Source organism: Carcharhinus amblyrhynchos, chromosome 5 (assembly GCF_965287045.1).
Source record: "Carcharhinus amblyrhynchos chromosome 5, sCarAmb.v2.hapA, whole genome shotgun sequence".
NCBI lineage: Eukaryota > Metazoa > Chordata > Chondrichthyes > Carcharhiniformes > Carcharhinidae > Carcharhinus > Carcharhinus amblyrhynchos.
The window spans coordinates 118210197-118230471 of record NC_137328.1 but is presented as its reverse complement, the minus strand read 5'-3'; the positions used below and the strand labels follow the sequence as shown (position 1 = coordinate 118230471).

At 46.8% G+C, this 20275-nt stretch overlaps 1 protein-coding gene across 2 annotated transcripts in view; it reads left to right on the top strand.

Annotated features, from left to right (window-relative positions):
- The window catches only part of galntl6 (polypeptide N-acetylgalactosaminyltransferase like 6), a 1196842-nt gene that overhangs the window by 472412 nt on the left and 704155 nt on the right, over window positions 1-20275 (top strand). For both annotated transcript variants that reach the window (XM_080189755.1, XM_080189754.1), the window contains one exon: window positions 9843-9981. In XM_080189755.1, coding sequence (XP_080045881.1) covers window positions 9843-9981 — 139 coding nt within the window. The remainder of the gene's footprint in view (window positions 1-9842; window positions 9982-20275) is intronic.

Below are 20275 nucleotides of genomic sequence, written 5' to 3'. Positions count from 1 at the left end.
AAAAAACACCTTAACGTCAAGATTAGAAGGTGATACAATACATGCACTGGGGAGGCGATGTGTGAGTTGTATTACCGCTAGATTATTAATCCAGAAACTCAGCTATAATGTTCTGGGGACCCATGTTTGAATCCCACCATGGCAAATGGTGGAATTTGAATTCAATAAAAAATATCTGGAATTAAGAATCTACAGGTGCTGATGAAACCATTGTCAATTGTCAAAAACCCATCTGGTTCACTAATGTCCTGGAGAGAAAGAAATCTGCCATCCTTACTCAGTCTGGGCTACATGTGACTCCAGATCCACGGTGATGTAGTTGACTATTAAAATGACCTCTGAACAAGGGCAACAAGGGATGGGCAATAAATGCTGGCCAGTCAGCGACACCCATGACCCACAAATGAACAAAAGAGAGGGGCAACGATCTCAACTCTTGGCTGATTCATCAAATGTACAAACCTGGGGTCTTGGGTAAGGCACTCCATGGTTGTAGGGAATATTGATGCTATAACAGACAAAACCAGGATAATGCAGGATAAACTCAGTAAGTCTGGCAGTATCTGCAGAGAGAGAAAATAGCATTGATGCTTCGCGCCCTTATGACTCTTCCTGTTTTGACTTGTGCTTCTGCTGTTGTGTTTCGCAATGTCGTGCGCTGATTATATCACTAAAGTAGGGGCACTGTAGCACAGGGGTTAGCACTGTTGCTCACAGCACCAGGGACCCACGTTCGATTCCCAGCTTGGGTGACTGTGTGTGTGGAGTTTACACATTCTCCTTATGTGGATTTCCTCCGGATGCTCCGGTTATGCTCCCACAGGCCAAAGATGTGTAGGTTAGGTTGATTGGCCGTGCTAAATTCTCCCTTAGTGTCAGGGGGATTAGCTAGGGTAAATGCATGGGGTTATGGGGATAGAGCCTGGGTGGGGTTGTGGTCAGTGCAGACACAATGGGCTGAATGGCTTCCTTTTGCTCTGCAGGGATTCTGTTCTTCTATTCTAAATAAAACCACCTCATGAAATAATTTTTTAGCTTGTTGGTGCTTTTTTTTCCACCTCACAGATTTCTTTGTGCTCACAAGAGATCGATTGGGGTCCTTCTTGACTATTAGCTTATTTGACAAGGTTAAATATTAAAGACTGTTTATCAGCCTCTTCAAATGCTTCATATAACCCGTGCCCTCTCTCACAATAACCAGCGGCTAACACGAAATCAATTTATTTATGGTCTGTTCTCCAAGAGGTTAGGAATGAGTCAAATGTGAGAGGTATACTGAGATCGAGATAAGTACTGTGTTGTATATATAAACATTGTATTTCAAATACAGCTATATCTCCAGAATGTCTAGAATCTTCAATCCCTTATTTATTATCAATGTCCGAGATTTTGTATTCGGTTTACAGAATATTCAAGGAACAGTACAGCAGAGGAACAGGCCTTTTGGCCCTCCAAGCCCATGCTGATCGCGTTGTCCTAACCAAACCAACTGCTGGTATCCCTTTATTCCCTCTCTGTTCACGTGTCTGTCCAGAGAAGTCTAAAATGTCACTAACTTATTTGCCTCAACCACCTTACTTGGCAGTGCATTCCAGGCCCCCCATCACCTTCAGTGTAAAAAAACTTGCCCCACACATCTCCACTGAACCTTCCCCCCCTTACCTTGAACTTGTGCCCCCTTGGAAAAAGCGTCCAACTGTTCACCCGATCTATACCTCTCGTAATTTTATAAACTTCTATCAGGTCGCCCCTCAGCCTCTGTCTTTCCAGGGAAAACAATCCCAGTTTATTCAATCTCTCCTCATAGCTAATACTCTCCATACCAGGCAACATCATGGTAAACCTTTTCCCTACATCCCTCCAAAGCTTCCACATCTTTCTGGTATTCCCAGACAGTTTTTTTGTGTTCATTCATGGAACATGGGATGGCACAGTGGTTAGTCCTGCTGCCTCACAGTGATAGAGACTTACTGATTTGACTTTGATTTATTTTTATCACGTGTATTAGTATACATTGAAAAGTATTGTTTCTCGCACGCTATGCAGACAAAGCATACCATTCATAGAGAAGGAAAGGAGAGAGTGTAGAATGTAGTGTTACAATCATAGCTCGGGGTGTAGAGAAAGATCAACTTAGTGCAAGGTAAGTCCATTCAAAAGTCTGATAGCAGCAGGGAAGAAACTGTTCTTTGAGTCGGTTGGTACGTGACCTCAGATCTTTGTATCATGTTCCCGACAGGGGAAAGTGGAAGAGAGAATGTCTGGGGTGCATGATGTCTTTGGCTATGCTGGCTACTTTGACGAGGCAGCAGGAAGTGTAGACAGAGTCAATGGCTGCGAGGCTGGTTTGCTTGATGGACTGGGCTACATTCACGACCTTTTGTAGTTTTGTACACCCGGGTTCAATTCCTGCCTCAGGTCATTGTTTGTGTGGAGTTTGCACATTCTCCTCATGTCTGTGTGGGTTTCCTCTGGGTGCTCCAGTTTCCTCCCACAGTCCAAAGATGTGCGGGTTAAGTTGATTGGCCATGCTCACCATAGCCCTTAATTCCTTTACTGTTCAAAAATCTATCTATCCCTGCCTTAAAAACATTCAATGAGGTGGCCTCAACTGTTTCACTGGGCAGGGAATTCCACACATTCACAACCCTTTGGATGAAGAAGTTCCTCCTCAACTCAGTCCTAAATCGGCTTCCCCTTATTTTGAAGCTATGCCGCCTAGTTAAAGTTTCACCTGCCAGTGGAAACAACTTTGCTGCTTCTATTTTATCTATTCTCTTCATAATCTTATTTGTTTCTATAAGGTCTCCCCTCATTCTTCTGAATTCCAATGAGTATAGCCCCAATCTACTCAGTGTCTCCTCATAAGCCAAGCCTCCCGACTCTGGAATCAACCTAGTGAATCTCCTCTGTACCCCCTCCAGTGCCAGTATATCCTTTCTCAAGTGAGGAGACCAAAACTGTACACAGTACTCCAGGTGTGGCCTCATCAGTACCTTATACAGCTGCAAAAAAAACCTCGCTGTTTTTAAACTCCATCCCTCTAGCAATGAAGGACAAAATTTCATTTGCCTTCTTAATTACCTGCTGCGCCTGTAAACCAACTCCTTGTGATTCCTGCACAAGGACACCCAGGTCCCTCTGCACTGCAGCATGCTGCAATTTTTTTTATCATTTAAATAGTAGTCCATTTTGCTGTTATTTCTACCAAAATGGATGACCTCACATTTACCAACATTGTACTCCATTTGCCAGACCTACAGTGCAGGAAGAAGCTATTCAGACCTTCGAGTCTGCACTAACCACAATCCCTCCCAGGCCCTGTCCCCATAATCCCATACATTTACCCTAGTTAGTCCCCCGACACTAAAGGGACAATTTAGCACGAGCCAATCCATCAAACCCACACATCTTTGGATTGTGGGAGGAAACCGGAGCATCCGGAGGAAACCCACGCAGACACGGGAAGAATGTGCAGACAGTGACCCAAGCTGGGAATTGAACCCAGGTCCCTGGTGCTGCGAGGCAGCAGTGCTAACCATTGTGCTGCCCGTATGCAGGTGGTATACTGGGTTATCTGTCGATCCGATAAGTCAAAATGGTATTCTCTCTGCGTCCCTGTGTTCCACAGTTAATTCTGACAGATTGAATCCCGTAGAAGCTTGCGGATTTCACCTGGTGTTTCGAAGGAATTAGCGTGACAGATTGAATGTTCAGATCACTCCTTCTGCATGCCGATGTACAGTCTGTGCTTGCTTATATTCTTGACATTTTAGTATATAGATAAATCAGAATTCAGGTGCCACAGACAAGACCAAGAAAATAAATTGAGCCAAGGAGAAATTTGGAGGTTCCTGTGAATAATAATGTCACCCAATGCTCAACATGAGTCTGGGCCGAATACTTCCCAAAGTACTTTTGAACAATAAAGTAGTTTTGAAGTATAGTTGTTGTTTTACTGTCTGCAATTGGCAATGAATATGTTGATGTGCATTAAATTTGATTTATCTTTTACTGCCCTCCTCACTAATACCCATTGGACCCATGTTCTTCAGTGCACTAAAATCCTTGTCTTCATACAAGGATTCATACAAAAACACCCTTTGTGGGGCGGCATGGTAGCACAGTGGTTAGCACTGCCGCTGCGCAGCTCCAGGGTCCTGGGTTCGATTCCCAGCTCAGGTCATTGTTTGCGTGGAGTTTGCACATTCGCCTTGTGTCTGCGTGAGTTTCCTCCGGGTACTCTGGTTTCCTCCCACAGGCCAAAGATATGCAGGTTAGGTTGATTGGCCATGCTAAGAAATTGCCCCTTAGTGTCTAGGGATGCGTTGGTTAGAGGGATTAATGGGTAAAATATATAGGGATATGGGGGTAGGGTCTGGGTGGGATTGTGTTCAGTGCAGACTTGATGGGCCGAAGAGCCTCTTTCTGCACTGTAGGGTTCTATATCCCAGTCTCTCTGAAATCTCCCCCAGCCTTAATAACGTTCCCATATGTTCCATTCCTCTGAGATTGGCCTTACTCGGAATCCTGCTTCCTTCACCCATTTTTTTTCCTCCTGATCTTAGCCAAAAACTCTGGGCAAAGAAAGATTTGCATTGCTCAGCCTCATGAGGACATAAAGTGAAGTGTGGTTAGAACATAGAACATAGAACACTACAGCACAAACAGGCCCTTCGGCCCACGAGTTGCGCCGATCACATCAACACCTATCTATAACCCCCAATCCCATAAAACCCCATATGGCACTGCTGCTTCCCAGCATAGATCATGTGATAGCCTCGCCACACTACCCCAGTCAGTCTTGCTGAGCGAATGTTCCACAATAAGCGGCATGGTGTCACAATGGTGAGCGCTGCTGTCTCACAGCGCCGGGGACCCGGGTTCAATTCCAGCTTGGGTCACTGTCTGTGTGGAGTTTGCACATTCTCCCTATGTCTGCGTGTGTGGTTTCCTTTCACTCTCTAAAGATGTGCGGGTTAGATGGATTGGCTATGCTAAAATGCTAAGTGTCAGGGGGGCCAACTAGGGTAATTGCATGGGGTTATGGGGATAGGACCTAGGTGAATTGTGGTTGGTGCAGACTTGGTGGCTGAGTGGGCACTGTACTTCTGCACTGTAAGATTCTCTGATACAGTGGCTGGCACTGTACCATCTTACCTGCCATGGAATCGGAATGGGTGAGGGTCCAACAATGGAAATCTCCGTTGACCTCGGGCGGGAATTTCTATCTTGCCTGAGCAGGGCTGTAAAATCCCGCTTAGTGTGTTTCTTTTCAGAAATATTGGTTGATTGATAAAAGTGTAAGAGCATAAGATATAGCAGCCAAATTAGGCTATCCAGCCTATCAAGTTTGCTCCACCATTCAATCATGGCTGATAAGTTTCTCAACCTCATTCTCCTGCTTTTCCTGGTAACCTTTTGAACCCCTTACCAATCAAGCACCGATCTATCTCGTTCTTAAATGAGCTGGCCTCCACAGCCTTCTGTGGCAATGAATTCCACAGGTTCACCACCCTCTGGCTGAAGAAGTTCCTCCTCATCTCAGTTCTAAAGGCTCGTCCTTTTGTTGTGAGGCTGTGCCCTTGGATCCCGGTCTCTCCCACTAATGGAAAAATTCTCCCCCTGTTCAGTCTGCCGGCCTTTCTGTATTCTGTAAGTTTCAATCAGATCCCCCACCACCACCACCCCCCCCAACCCCCCCACCCATCCTTCTAATCTCCAGCGAGTCCTCAAACCTTCCACATACGTCAAATATTGGCTAGTGCAAAAATGAGAAAGGGCCTCAATTTATATAGCGCTTTGCATGACTATTGGATGTCTCAAGATACTTCAGCCAATTTTGTGTAGTCATGGTGTAATGTAGGAAACATAGCAGCCAATATGTACACAGAACACTCCCTGGAAGAGCAGTGTGATGGCAACCAAATAATCTGTTCCCTGTGATGTTGATTGAGAGATAAATGTTGGCCATGACACCAGGGACAACTGTTCTGCTCTGCTTTGAAATACGCCATGGGATAGATTATATCCAGCCAAGTCAGCAGAAAAGGCCTTGGTTTCATGTCTCACACAGTAAACAGCACCGCCAGCAGTGTAGCATCCTCTGAATGGAACCCACAGACTTGGGATTCAGAGGTAAGCCATAACCAACACCAGTGAACACTTCTTCTTAGAAATTCCAGCTTGGGATCTTGCACAGCATCTGACAGAGCGGACAGGGGCCTCAGTTCAATATCACAACCAAACAGTGGCACCTTTGACAGTGCAGCACTACCTCATTACTGCAGTGAAGGGTCATCCCGAGCTTTTGTGCTCAAGTCTCCAGTGAGGGACTTTAACCCTGCCCAGGGCCGTACCTGCCCAAGCGTGAAATTGCATCTGGGTTTGGGCAGGCAGGTTCAAAGAATAAAGAACAAAGAAAATACTTACAGCACAGGGGAACAGGTCCGCCAAGCCTGCTGCCGGACTTAACTAAAACCCCCTACCCTTCCAGGGACCATATCCTTCCATTCCCATTCTGTTCATGTATTTGTCAAAATGCCCCTTAAAAGTCACTACCGTATCAGCTTCCACTACCTCCACTGGCAGCGAGTTTCAGGCACCCACTACCCTCTGTGTAAAAAAAAAATCTGCCTCGTTACATCTCCTTTAAACCTTGCCCCTCACACCTTAAACCTGTGTCCCCTAGTAATTGACTCTTCCACCCTGGGAAAAAGCTTCTGACTATCCACTCTGTCCATGCCTCTCATAACCTTGTAGACTTCTATCAGGTCTCCCCTCAGCCTCTGTCATTCCAGTGAGAACAAACCAAGTTTCTACAACCTCTCCTCATAGCTAATGCCCTCCATACCAGGCAACATCCTGGTAAATCTTTTCTGTACCCTCTCCAAAGCCTCCACGTCCTTCTGCTAGTGTGGTGACCAGAATTGAACACTATATTCTAAGTGCGGCTTAACTAAGGTACTGTAAAGCTGCAAGTTCCCAGGGGGAAAACCTTGTGTCGTTATTAGTTGAACAGAAAAGTTCTCCCCAGTGTCCTGACCAATACTTATCACTCAATCAACATAACAAAAACAGATTATCCAGTCATTATCACATAGGGGCAGCACAGTGGTTAGCACTGCTGCCTCACAGTGCAAAGGACCCGGGTTCGTTTCCCGATTTGGGTCACTGTCTGTGTGGAGCCTGCACGTTCTCCCTGTATCTGTGTCGATTTCCTCCGAGTGCTCCGGTTTCCTCCCACAGTCCAAAAGAGGTGCTGGTTGGGTGAAAGCAAATTATTGCAGATGCTGGAATCTGAAACCCAAAGAGAAAATGCTGGAAAATCTCAGCAGGTCAGGCAGTATCTGTAAGCAGAGAAAAGAGCTGACGTTTTGAGACCAGACGACCCTTTGTCAAAGCTATAAGGTGCTGGTTGGATGCGTTGACCATGCTAAATTCTCCCTCAGTGTACCCGAACAAGCGTCGGAATGTGGTGACAACTGGCTTTTCATAGTAATTTAATTGCAGTGTTAACGTCAGCCAACTTGTGACACCAATAAATAAACTTAAACTGATGTTTGTGGGATCTTGCTGTGTGCAAATTGGCTTTTACATCCCTGAAATGACAAATAGAGATTGCATTTCAGAAACCACCTGATTGGCTGTGAAACCGTTATGTCCTGGAGTTGTAAAGATAAATATGTATCTTTTTACATAAATCTTTGATTCAATGAAACATGACTGGGTTTATTGTTTGGCTCAGTCATGAGAGGAAATTAGAATTCAGATTTGGAGCTGAGATTTTTATCCTTTTAGATTTGAATGAAAGGGAATAGTGTAGATATTTGTCAAAGTTTAGTTTAATGCCATGAAATAGGATTGCCATACCTACAGGACTGACCTTGAATGGCCAGGACTTTAAGGTTGGATGGCACAGTGGTTAGCACTGCTGCCTGGGACCTGGGTTCAATTCCCGGCTTGGGTGACTGTCCCCAGTGTATGCCTGTTCTCCCTGTGTCTGTGTGGGTTTTCTCTGGTTTCATAGAATCATAGCATCCCTATAGTGCAGAAGAAGACCATTCAGCCCATTGAGCCTGCATCAACAACAATCGCACCCAGGCCCTATCCCTGTAACCCCCAGGTAACCCCCTAACTTTAAGGGGCAATTTACTATGGCCAATCCACCTAACCTGCGCATCTTTGGAGTGTGGGAGGAAACTGAAACGCCCGGAGGAAACCCACGCAGACACGGGGAGAATTTGCACAGTCACCCGAGGCCAGAATTGGACCTGGGTCTCTGGTGCTGTGAGACAGCAGTGCTAACTGTTGTGCCACCGTGCCTTCCTCCCACAGTCTAAAAGACATCAGGTGAGATGGATTGGCTATGCTAAATCGCCCCTTTGTATCAGGGAAGATTAGCAGGGTAAATACATGGGGTTATGGGAATAGCTGACATTGTTGCCGATGCAGGCTCGATAGGCCGAATGGTTTCCTTCTGCACTGGAGGAATTCTGTGATTCTCTGTTTCATCCCAGGGACCCAGGGATGGAGCTGTTTGACTGGGTGACACAATCTGTGGAGAGTTGGCAATCCTGGCCTGGAAGGATTGTGCCTTGGAAAATTATGACACCCCTTTGTCACCCATCTCTTTAAATGCATTTGCAGTCGCCTGCACTGATATCTCCTAACATGGCTTGATGTGGAATTCTCTTTTGCTCCGGTGTCGTGCCTTGGAAAATTGTGCGATGTTACAGAAATATAGAAGGTAGGAGCAGGAGGAGGCCGTTTGGCCCTTCAAGCCTGCTCCACCATTCATTATGATCATGGCTGATCATCCAACTCAATAGCTTGATCTTGCTTTTTCCCCATAACCTTTGATCCTGTTTGCCCCAAGTGATCTCATTTGCTATATAAATGCAAGTTGTTGTTTGTTTGCCATTGTAGCCTGGGGCTGCAGTCAGGAGCCTCAGTGTTGGCAGCATTGCAAGGAAGAAAGTTAGGACTTTGAGGATTCATCCCCACCCTCACCTTCTAACTCCTCTCCACACACCTCCATGTTCCCCTCCCCCACCCTCATTCCCCCTGCCACTGTTGATTTTTCTAATTTATTTTTGCGGGATGGGTATCGTTGGCTGGCCAGCATTTATTGCCCATCCCTGGTTGCCCTTGGAGGGCAGTTGAGAGTCAACCACATTGCTGTGGCTCTGGAGTCATCGAAAACATAGAACAGCACAGCACAGTACAGGCCCTTTGGCCCTCAATGTTGTGCCAAGCTTTGTCGGAAACCAAGATCAAGCTATCCCACTCCCTATCATTCTGGTGTGGTCCATGTGCCTATCCACTAACCGTTTGAAAGTTCCTAAAGTGTCCGACTCCACTATCACAGCAGGCAGTCCATTCCACACCCTAACCACTCTCTGAGTAAAGAATCTACCTCGGACATCTCCCCTATATCTCCCACCAAGAACCTTATAGTTATGCCCCTTAGTAACAGCTACTTCCACCAACTCACATACATAAGAAATATAAGAAATAGGAGCAGGAGTAGGCCATCTAGCCCTTCGAGCCTGCCCCGACATACAGGCCAGACTAGTTAAGGATGGCAGATTTCCTTCTCTAAAGAACATTAGTGAACTCGATGGGTTTTTCCAACAATTGACAATGGTTTCATGGTCGTCAGTAGATTCTTAATTCCAGGTATTTTTTGTTGAATTCAAATTCCACCACCTGCCGTGGCGGGATTCGAACCCCGGGTCCATCAATCTATTAACATGTTCCAGCGCCCAGAGGGCCCCAAAGATCTCAGGTCAGGAAACCACTTGTCAAGAGCAGACTGGTGATCTCGATCTTTGTTGCAGGAAAGGGTGAACATGGCAAGCCTTATCCGCTGGCAGAAGAGGACCAGTCCGATTCCGCGTACCGGGAAAATGGTTTCAATATTTACGTCAGCAACAGCATTGCCTTGGACCGTTCGCTGCCCGACATCCGGCATCCAAAGTAAGTGTCAAACCTGAAACCTCCACAGCTGCTTAACATCCCAGCCACTGGCTGATTCTTTTTGTTTGCCTGTTATTCAAAATACTAAATAGGTGGCACAGTGGGTGGCACTGCTGCCTCACAGTGCCAGGGACCTGGAGTCAATTCCAGCCTTGGACCACTGTCTGTGTGGAGTTACGTTCTCCCCATGTCTGTCTGGGTTTCCTCCAGGTGCTCCGGTTTCCTCCCACAGTTCAAAAATGTGAGGGTGAGGTTGATTGCCATGCTAAATTGACCATAGTGTCAGAGCATTAGCAGTGTAAATATGTGGGACTACGGGAATAGGACCTGGGTGGGATTGTGGTCAGTGCAGACTCGATGGGCCGAATGGCCTCCTTGCACTGTAGGGATTCTGCGAAAGTGAAGGAGACATTGTAGTTCTTTCCTAATGTTAAAGTATTTAATTTGAGTTTGGATCAGTAAGCGGTAACTTTTCAGGCAGGGTGTTCCAGCGAGAACGACGCCACATAAAGAACTGATCAGATTCCCCGTCTTCAGGGGTGGGAGGGAAATAGAGTTCCTTTTTTTCCCAAAAAATATACTTTATTGATAAGAAATCTGTGAGAACATTGCAGCATGGTGGCATAGTGGTTAGCACTGCTGCCTCACAGCATAGGGACCCGGGTTCAATTTCACCCTTGTGTCACTGTCTGTGCTTGCACATTCTCCACGTGTCTGTGTGGGTTTCCTCCGGGTGCTCTGGGTTCCTCCCACAGTCCAGAGACGTGCAGGTTGGGTTGATTGACCAGGCTACATTGGCCCGTGGTTTCGAGGGGATTAGCAGGGTAAACGTGTGGTGTTGCGGGGATGGTATTTGCATGCGATTGTTGTCGGTGCAGGCTCGATGGGCCGAATGGCCCCCTTCTGCACTGTCGGGATTCTATAAAACAATCCAGGATGGCCATCACACAAGAAGCAATAATATTCAGGTTCTTTACATGCATCAAGTAACGCTCCAAGATGCTTCAATATAGTTAAGGAAATGTTTTGGATATTTTACAATGGTCTCTCGGGTAAAAGATTCCAGGACAGCAAGTTGAAGAAGGCCAAGGGAGTTTTGACAATTGTCCCAGACAATGTTCGTTCCTCATGCAAAAACAGAAAGCACTGGAAAATCACTGCAGGTCTGGCAGCATCTGCGCAGGCAGAATGTTTCGTGTCTGAATGATCCAGGATGTTGTCAGAGCTGCTGAGGTTTTCCAGCATTTTCTGTTTTTGTTTCATACGCCGGCGTCCGCGGTATTTTGCTTTTATCGTAATGGTTACTCCGCAATTTACATCATGAAAACTGGTGATCTGGTCATTCTCACGTGGAGTTATAGAGGTTTACAGCATGGAAAGAGGCCCTTCAGCCCTTTTTTATTAACCACTAAGTTAGTCCCAGTTGCCCGCATTTGGCCCATAATTGCCTGCACTTGGCCCACAATTGCCTGCGTTTGGCCCATAATGGCCAAGTGTGGGATCTTTCTGTATACATGTTGGCTGCTGAGTTTCCTGCAGCACAACAGTGTTGACACTTGAAAATGTACTTAATTGGCTAGAAATTTTGACACGTCCTCAGATTGTGAAAGCCACGCTGCAGAAGTCTGACTTTCCCTTTCTTTCATATTGATTAAAAATTGAATTTTACCATAGCGCCCTGTTTTGTTAGACTGCCAGGAAACCATAGTCTTTCTTTTGCGGTGACTTCCACTCCGACCCCCCCTGTAGTGCTATTGTGACACGGGACCAGGCTGTCAATCCCAGCAGTTTATGTATCAGGTTTTTTTTGTACCTGCCAGAGAGAGGATCAAGTCTCTGTACAACTGACTGGAAAAGCAGTCAGGGTAAAGAATCATTTTCATTGTTGTGTGTCTCACACACACAAGCATCACTCGGTAACGGGCTTGTGGTGTTGGTGAGAGGTAGTGTCTTCTTGTAGGTGGAAACAATTGACTTTAGGCCAGGGACGTGCAGCGAAGATTGACTTCAATTTCACTGAAAAGGTGCGGGAGAGATCGGTTCACGGCTTCTGTCTTCCTGTGAAACGGTCAGCGGTCGGGATCAAATGTCGTAATGCAGAATTGTTCACTCCCCTTCTCAACATCCTGCATGTCCTGTCTGCATTATCCTTGGTGCTTCCGCTGACAAAATGCTCGTCCTCTCCGCTTTGCCTCTGCAACACTTTTATTCGTGTGGGATCGTGGACTCAGAAGGCAGCTGTGCAGCCCATCCACACTGTGCTAGCTCTTAGAAAGAGCTCCCTAATTAGTCACCTCATGGGACTGAACTTGAGCTGTTGAAAAAGGAGACATGTCGAAGTTTTTCCTCTCGGACTCATCAGGACACTTTGCAAGAATGCCAATTTGGGGGAAAACAACAATTTAAACACTAGATAGAAGAAAATTACTGTAGGTTCTGGAATCTGAAACCAAAAGAGAAAATGCTGGAAAATCTCGAGGCCAGATGACGTTTAGTCAAAGGGTCAGCTCTTTTCTCTCCTTACAGATGCTGCCAGACCTGCTGAGATTTTCCAGCGTTTTCTCATTTGGTAATAATTTGAACAGTTGGCCAGTGGATCAACATTGACTAATCAGAGCCCGCTTTCGAACAACCAGCACTCTCTTCCCACCAAGTATAAATCGTTGCTCTGCCATTCATTTTGATCATGGCTGATCATTGAATTCAGTATCCTGTTTCCCTGCTTCCCCCCCCATATCTCTTAATCTCTTTAGCCCCGGAGGTACGTCTAATTTCTTTTTTGAAATCAGGCAGTGTTTTTGCCTCAACTACTTTCTGTGGTGGCGAATTCCACACATTTACCACTCTCTAAGTCAGACTAACCAAAATTTCCATGTGTGGGGCAATTTCTCAGTTTTGTTCCCACTCACCGGGGACAGGTGACCAAATTTTGGAAAGATAAGGCATTGGAAATATCTAATCAAAACCACAAAAATTGTGGGGTCAATCTTATTGGCTCGCCACGCCGGTCGATTGGGCTCGAGCCTGGTTTCTTGCTTCTTGCTATCTTACCGGCTCCAATTTGCCAACATAAGTGTGCGCAAAGCTGATTTTAATATTCACTGGCAATTTAAATGTTATTGGTGAGCCTGGGACGGAATTGTTCCGGGCTCACTTGTCTTAGCAGCCTCAACAACCACTGGGGACCAGACATGATGGCCTGGTCACTGGGATCAAAAGCAATTGAGACCCCCTTGGGCACAGCCTCTTTGACAGTGCCAAACTGGCACTGACAGTCTGGCGCCCTGCGACTGCCAACCAGACACTGGGCAGTGCCAAGGGGCAGGGCCTAAAGGTGAGGAAGCACGTGGGGGTTGTGCACTCTACATTTGGGAATCACTGGGGCGGGGCTCTGGTCAGATGGAGGGGGGTGAACAGGGGCAATGATTAGCCGGGGTGGGAATTGGGGGTAACAATCTTCCAATGCACTGTGTACACTTTGCAGTAGGAGATCAAGGCACAAGTGCAATAGTGCCTCCAGCAGTCAGCAGCTGGCTTTTCGGCAAGAATGGGCTTTGTCCATTCCCCCTAGTGGCAAGAATCACACTTTGCCTCGTTGTTTTCTGAAACTGTCATAAGATTTGATTTTTCTCTCACCGGAAAAGCTGGTCTGAAACCCTTCCATTTTCACACTCGTCGGGCATTTCAGATTTTTTTAGTAAGATTGCCCCTATGGTTTTTTTTATGAACACACTTCAACTGATCATCCAACTCAATAGCCTGATTTCGCCTTTCCCCCATCCCTTTTGATCCCCTTCTCCCCAGGTGCTATATCTACTGGCTTAATTCAACAGTTACCTTGCATGTAATCAAGAGAGCCCCACCACCTTTGTTTTGATTAGGTTGTGGGCGGGCACTGTTTTGAGTTAAATATTAATACTTGAAATGAAGAACTTTGACATCAATAGAATGAAGAACCCAGCAGTTAAGTTCCCAGAAGAAGACATAATGTCAGAACCTCACTCAGTGAACAAGGAGCAATGAAAGAACAGTGAAAAGTACTCTGGAGTTAGGAGGTCGGTCACTTGCTGCAGGATTCCTGGCCTTTGACCTACTGTTGTAGCCACAATATTGATTTGGCTAGTCCAGTTCGGTTTCTGGTCAATGGTAAGCCCCAGTATATTGGCAGTGGGGGATTGAGTGATGGTACTGCCTTTGAATGTCAAGTATATGAGGGAGAAAGCAATAAAATAATATGCAGACGGTGCAGAGGGACCTCGGGGTCCTTGTGCATGAGTCGCAAAAACCCAGCTTGCAGGTGCAGCAGGTGGTCAGGAAGGCGAATGGGATGCTGGCCTTCATAACGAGGGGGATTGAATATAAAAGTAGGGAGGTCTTGCTGCAGCTGTATAGGGCATTGGTGAGGCCGCAGCTGGAGTACTGTGTGCAGTTTTGGGCGCCGCACCTGCACAAAGATATTTTGGCCTTGGAGGGAGTGCAGAGGAGGTTTACTAGGCTGATACCGGAGTTGAGGGGGTTGAGCTATGAGGAGAGGCTGAGTGAACTGGGCTTGTACTCGTTAGAGTTTAGATGAATGAGGGGAGATCTCATTGAGACGTATAAGATGATGAATGGGATGGATAGGATAGAGGTGGAGAGACTCTTCCCGCTCAAAAAAGACAGTAGGACTAGGGGGCACAGCCTCAAGATAAAAGAGGGGCGGTTTAGAACGGAGTTGAGGAGGAACTTCTTCACTCAAAGGGTGGTGAATCTCTGGAATTCTCTGCCCGTTGAAGTGGTGGAGGCTGCCTCGCTAAATATTTTTAAGACGTGGGTTGATGGGTTTTTGATAAGAGAGGGGATTAAGGGTTATGGGGAGAAAGCGGGAAAGTGGAACTGAGCCACGACAGATCAGCCATGATCTTATTGAATGGCGGGGCAGGCTCGAAGGGCTAGATGGCCTACTCCTGCTCCTATTTCTTATGTTCTTATGTTCAGATGGGATGAGATTTAAAAAATAGGTAGGAAATGGCTGGAGCAGTAAATAAACACCAGCTTGACCATCTGTATTGAGTTTTGTCCTGTAACTTCAATGTAACCTTGCATATTGCATTATTCAACTGGGAGCCTGGAACATGCCCTAATCCCTGTCCCATGTAAAGTTTTGATGTGGAGATGCCGGCGTTGAACTGGGGTAAACACAGTAAGAAGTCTCATAACACCAGGGTTAAAGCCCAACAGGTTTATTTGGCAGTAAAAGCCACTAGCTTTTGGAGTGTTGGCTGCTCCTTTGTCAGCTGAGACTCACCTGATGAAGGAGCAGCACTCCAAAAGCTAGCGGCTTTTGCTGCCAAATAAACCTGCTGGACTTTAACCTAGTGTTGTGAGACTTCTTGCCATATAGTTTTACAGCCTCTTTCTCTCTCGTTCCAGCATAAAATCACAGAAATCGTACACTGCAGAAGGAGGCCACTTGGCCCATCAACAATCCCATCCAGGCCCTATCACAGTATCCACACGTATTTACTCTGCTGATCTCCCTGCTACTAAGGGTGGAATTTTCCTGTCCCACCTGCCATGGCAATCGTATCCGGTGGGACAGGACCGCACAAAGACCCATTGATCTCGGGCGGGATTTTCCATTCTTGGGGTGAGTGTGGCCAGAAAATGACGCCCTGAGGGTCAATTTAGCATGGCCAACCCACCTAACCGGCACATCTTTTGGACTGGGGGAGGAAACCGGAGCGCCCAGAGAAAACCCACTCGGACACAGGGAGAATGTGCAAACTCTACACAGGTGGTGATCCAAGGCCGGAATCGAACCCAGGCCCCTGGCGCTCTGAGGCAACAGTGTTAACCATTGTGCCCCTATGTCAGCCCTCTCCCTTTCTTATTCTCTCTGTTCTCGCAGCCTTCTGTATTGTGAGACGCTGGCTTGTACCTTGTTGGCCAATGGTTTCACAGAATCCCCACAGGGGAAAGAGGCCATTTGGCCCATTGAGTTTTCACCAATCACAATCCCTCCCTGGCCTTAACCCCATAACCCCACTTATTTACCCTGCCAACCCTCTGATACTATGGGACAATTTAGTATGGCCATAGCCGCACATTTTTGGAGTGTAGGAGGACACCGGAGCACCCGGAGGAAACCCATGCAGACATGGGAAGAATGTACAAGCTCCACATAGACAGTGACCCAAGCCGGGAATTGAACCCGGGTTCCCTGGTGCTGTGAGGCAGCAGTGCTAGCCACTGCGCCACCATGCTGCCCAGTGTTAAACATCGCCTGGTGTGGCTCAAGAGCCAGACTCTTGCCTTGGCAATGCAGGCCACGGATCATGCTGCTGAGGATAGTGGGTTGAGAAAGGTGCAGGATTCACTCTCTTCTCAGCTTGCTCAGCCTCCTGTTTCTCCTTGACTCTTCCCACCCATTCCACCCCCCCCTCCGAACAGAGACCCCGACCGCTGGCAGCTGCCTGTGCCGCCGTTCGTGTCTTTTACAATGCCCGCGTGTTGGCATCCTAATTCTCATGCCATTCCTGATTTCATTCCTACAGCTGGCGATAATGAAATAATAATGTCAAAGTTGTGCATCGGATTTCAGCGTGGAGCCAGCATTCCGGCTAATAATTCATCACCTCCTGACTGTGAAGCTTTAGAAAAAGTCCCTGTTTTCCTTCGCTCGGGCTCTCTCGCTCTCACTCAGGGCTAATTTTACCAAGCTGTCAAAAGCTGCAGCAAAATTACTGGTTATCACTGCTTTATCGAGCCAGAATGACAAGGCTATATTAGAGTGAGAATAGTGTCTGACTGAAACCAGGGCTGTAAATTGAATACGTTGACACCCGCGGACAATTACTATGTAAATTGTTACTCAGAATCGCGGCGTTGGTATTTTCTAAGGCTGCAGTTGTCACTTCTCTGATGATAAGTGGCCATTGTGTTCCGAGCAACAGAAGAGCTGAGGAAGGTCTCGGTGGAGGCGCCACTGAACAGGGATAAAGTAAAGTTTATTTATTAGTGTCACAAGTCGGCTGACATTAACGCCGCAATGAAGTTACTGTGAAAATCCCCTACTTCGGCACCTATTCGGCTACACTGAGGGAGAACTTAGCGTAGCTAATCTACCTAACCAACGGCAAGAAAGCGAAGAGTGCCTCTTTACCCCAAATGGTGTTATATTATAATTGTGGAAACTCTTTTAATTTGTGAATCAGCTCTCCAGCAATTCTCCTTCTGAATTAGGGCCTCAGAATGTGCTCGCTGGCTTTCTACGACCTGTTTTATCAGGTATCAACATTCTTTTCGGACTCAGAAGGTGTTCACGTTTATCTCCCTGCTCTCGGCAGACAGATTCTGTTGCTTTCTATGCCTTTGTAACCTTTGTGGGATCTTTAAACTGGACACATTTATCTTCATGGCAAGAGCTTTCAGGCCAGCATCTTATATTTCTCCCTTTATGCTCCATTCCACCATGTGGATACTGTTAAGGAGCTAGCACGCCACTCCCACACGTGACCTATGGAATCATAGGATTCCTACAGTGCAGAAGGAGGCCATTCAGCCCATCGAGCCTGCACCAACAACAGTCCCCCCCAGGCCCTATCCCCATAACCCCACATATTTACCCTGCTAATCCTCCTAACACTAAAAGACAATTTAGCATGGCCAATCAACCTGACCCGCACATCTTTGAACTGTGGGAGGGAACTGGAGCACCCAGAGGAAACCCATGCAGACATGGGGAGAATGTGCAAACTCCACACAGGCAGTGACCCAAGGCTGGGATTGAACTCGAGTCCCTGGCGCTATGAGGCAGCAGTGCTAAACACTGCGCCACCAATTCTTGCCTTTATCACTCTCATCTCTACTTAAATCACTTCTACATCCTGGTTTCCTGGTCGTCTCCCCGATTAAAGTTTATTTACTGGTGTCACAAGTAGGCTTACGTTAACACTGCAATGACGTTACTGTGAAAATCCACGAGTTGCCACACTCCGGTGCCTGTTCGGGTACACTGAGGCAGAATTTAGCACGGCCAATGCACCTAACCAGCACGTCTTTCATAATGTGTGAGGAAACTGGAGCACCCGGAGGAAACCCACACAGACATGGGGAGAACGTGCAGGTTCCACACAGCCAGTGACCCAAGACGGAAGTCGAACCCAGGTTCCCGGTGCTGTGAGGCAGCAGTGCTAACCACTGTGCCACCGGGGACTCAAACTTGAATGGAACTGAGTCTAAAAGGATTAAGTAACAAGGTCAAGCTACGTAGGCGAGTCTTTTCATCCCTCGAGTGTGGAAAATTAAGAGGTCATTCTATTGAAGTATTGTACCTTATTAAATGATCTGAAAGGGAGGAACTATTTCCTCTGATGTGGCGAGTCCAGATCAAGAGCAACATAGCCTTGAAATGAGAACTCAGCTGTTCAGAGGTGATGTCAAGAGCACTTGGACATACAAAGGGAAGCAGAAACCTGGAAATAACTCTCCCAAAAAGAAGCCATAAGGAACTGTAGGCGTTCAATTGAAAATATCAAAACGGAGCTTGATAGATTTTTTTTTCTTCAGAATCACAGAACCAAGGCGGAAAGATTAGAGTTAAGATACAGATCAGCTGTGTTCTAATTGAATGCTGAAACAGATTCAAGCAGCTGAATACCTTCATCCTGTTCCTGCGAATGTTATTCGCAGTAATAGATAGTAAATGAATGTTCAGCAAGTTCAAAATCCTTCGGCGGAGCCAGCTCTGTGAGACAATTTATTATTGAAATCTGCGCCAACTGGACGTCTCTCCTGATGGCTCACCCTCTACGTGGTGACGTTGAAATGACTGACGTTTCAAGGGAGGTGCTGGTGCAGTGGGATTGTTGCTGGACCAGAGATCCACAGTCATTCTCTGGGGACCTGGGTTCGAATCCCGTAAAAATCTGGAGTTAAAAGTGTGAGGATTCTGGATCCAAGGTATGTCATGGGTGGCACAGCGGGTTAGCACTGCTGCCTCACAGTGCCAGGGACCCAGGTTCGATTCCGCCCTTGGTTGTCCACCTCTGCGGAGTTCACACATTCTCCGTGTGTCTGCGTGGGTTTCCTCCTGATGCTCTGTTTTCGTGCCAAACTCCAAAGCTGTGCAGGTTAGGTGGATTGACCGTGATAAATTGCCCCTTAGTGTCCAAAGCTGTGTAGGCTAGGGAAATTGGCAATGTTAAATTGCCCCTCCGTGCCCAAAGATGTGTAAGTTAGGGGGATGAAATGTCGGGGGTGTGGCAATGTTACAGGGATGGGGAGAGGGCCTGGACAAGATGCTCTGTCAGAGAGTCAGTGCAGACCCAATGGGCCAAATGGCCTTCTTCTGCACTGTGGGAATTCTATGGCGTTCCACCAAGTTGTTTGGCTAAGCATTAAAAGTGTTTGGGAAGCACAAGATTGGGTTGTCCCGATGTCCAGAACTATTACAGAGATTAAAGAGCTCATTCCAATAACTTAAAAATGGTCCTTAAAACGTACAACTTTCTAGTCATTCACCTTAACGTCTCTGTATATTGCTCAGTATCAAATGTTGTTGATAGTGCCCCTATGAGATGCCCTGGGACATTTCACCACCTTATAGGTGCCATATAAATGTGAGTTGTTATTTTGAACTGTAGCGAAATGCGATGGCCAAACTGCGCCAATGGCAATGTAATGATGATCAGAAATGTTGGTTTCTAGACAAGGAGAACTCAAATATTCTATTTTCAAATGTTGCCAGGGGATGTTTTGGACACCATTTTACTGGCCGTTCGTGCCATGCTCCCACTACAGCAAAGTCGGGGAATTTGGCACCCAGCCAAACCTCTGTTCACAGCAACAGGATGGGTAAATCTCACCAGCGTCAATGGAGCTAATATTCCAGCCTTTACCGGTGGCACCGTGGTTAGCACTGCTGCCTCACAGCGGCAGGGAGCCGGCTTCGATTCTGGGCTTGGGTCACTGTCTGTGCGGAGTCTGCACATTCTCCCCGTGTCTGCGTGGGTTACACGGGTAGCTGTGGGAGGAAACTGAGTGCTCTGGTTTTCTCCCACAGTCTGAAAGATGTACTGGTTGGGTGCTAAATTCTCCCTCAGTGTTACCCGAACAGGCACCGGCGTGTGGCGACTGGGGTATTTTCGCAGTAACTTCATTGCAGTGTTAATGTAAGCCTCCTGGTGACACTAATGAATAAACTTTAAACTTGGTGTTCCCCCGAAAGAGCGGACTATAACATCTCAACTCAAACTTGCCATTTCCGATAGTGCAGCTCTCCCTCAGCACTGCACACAAATGTCATTCTGGA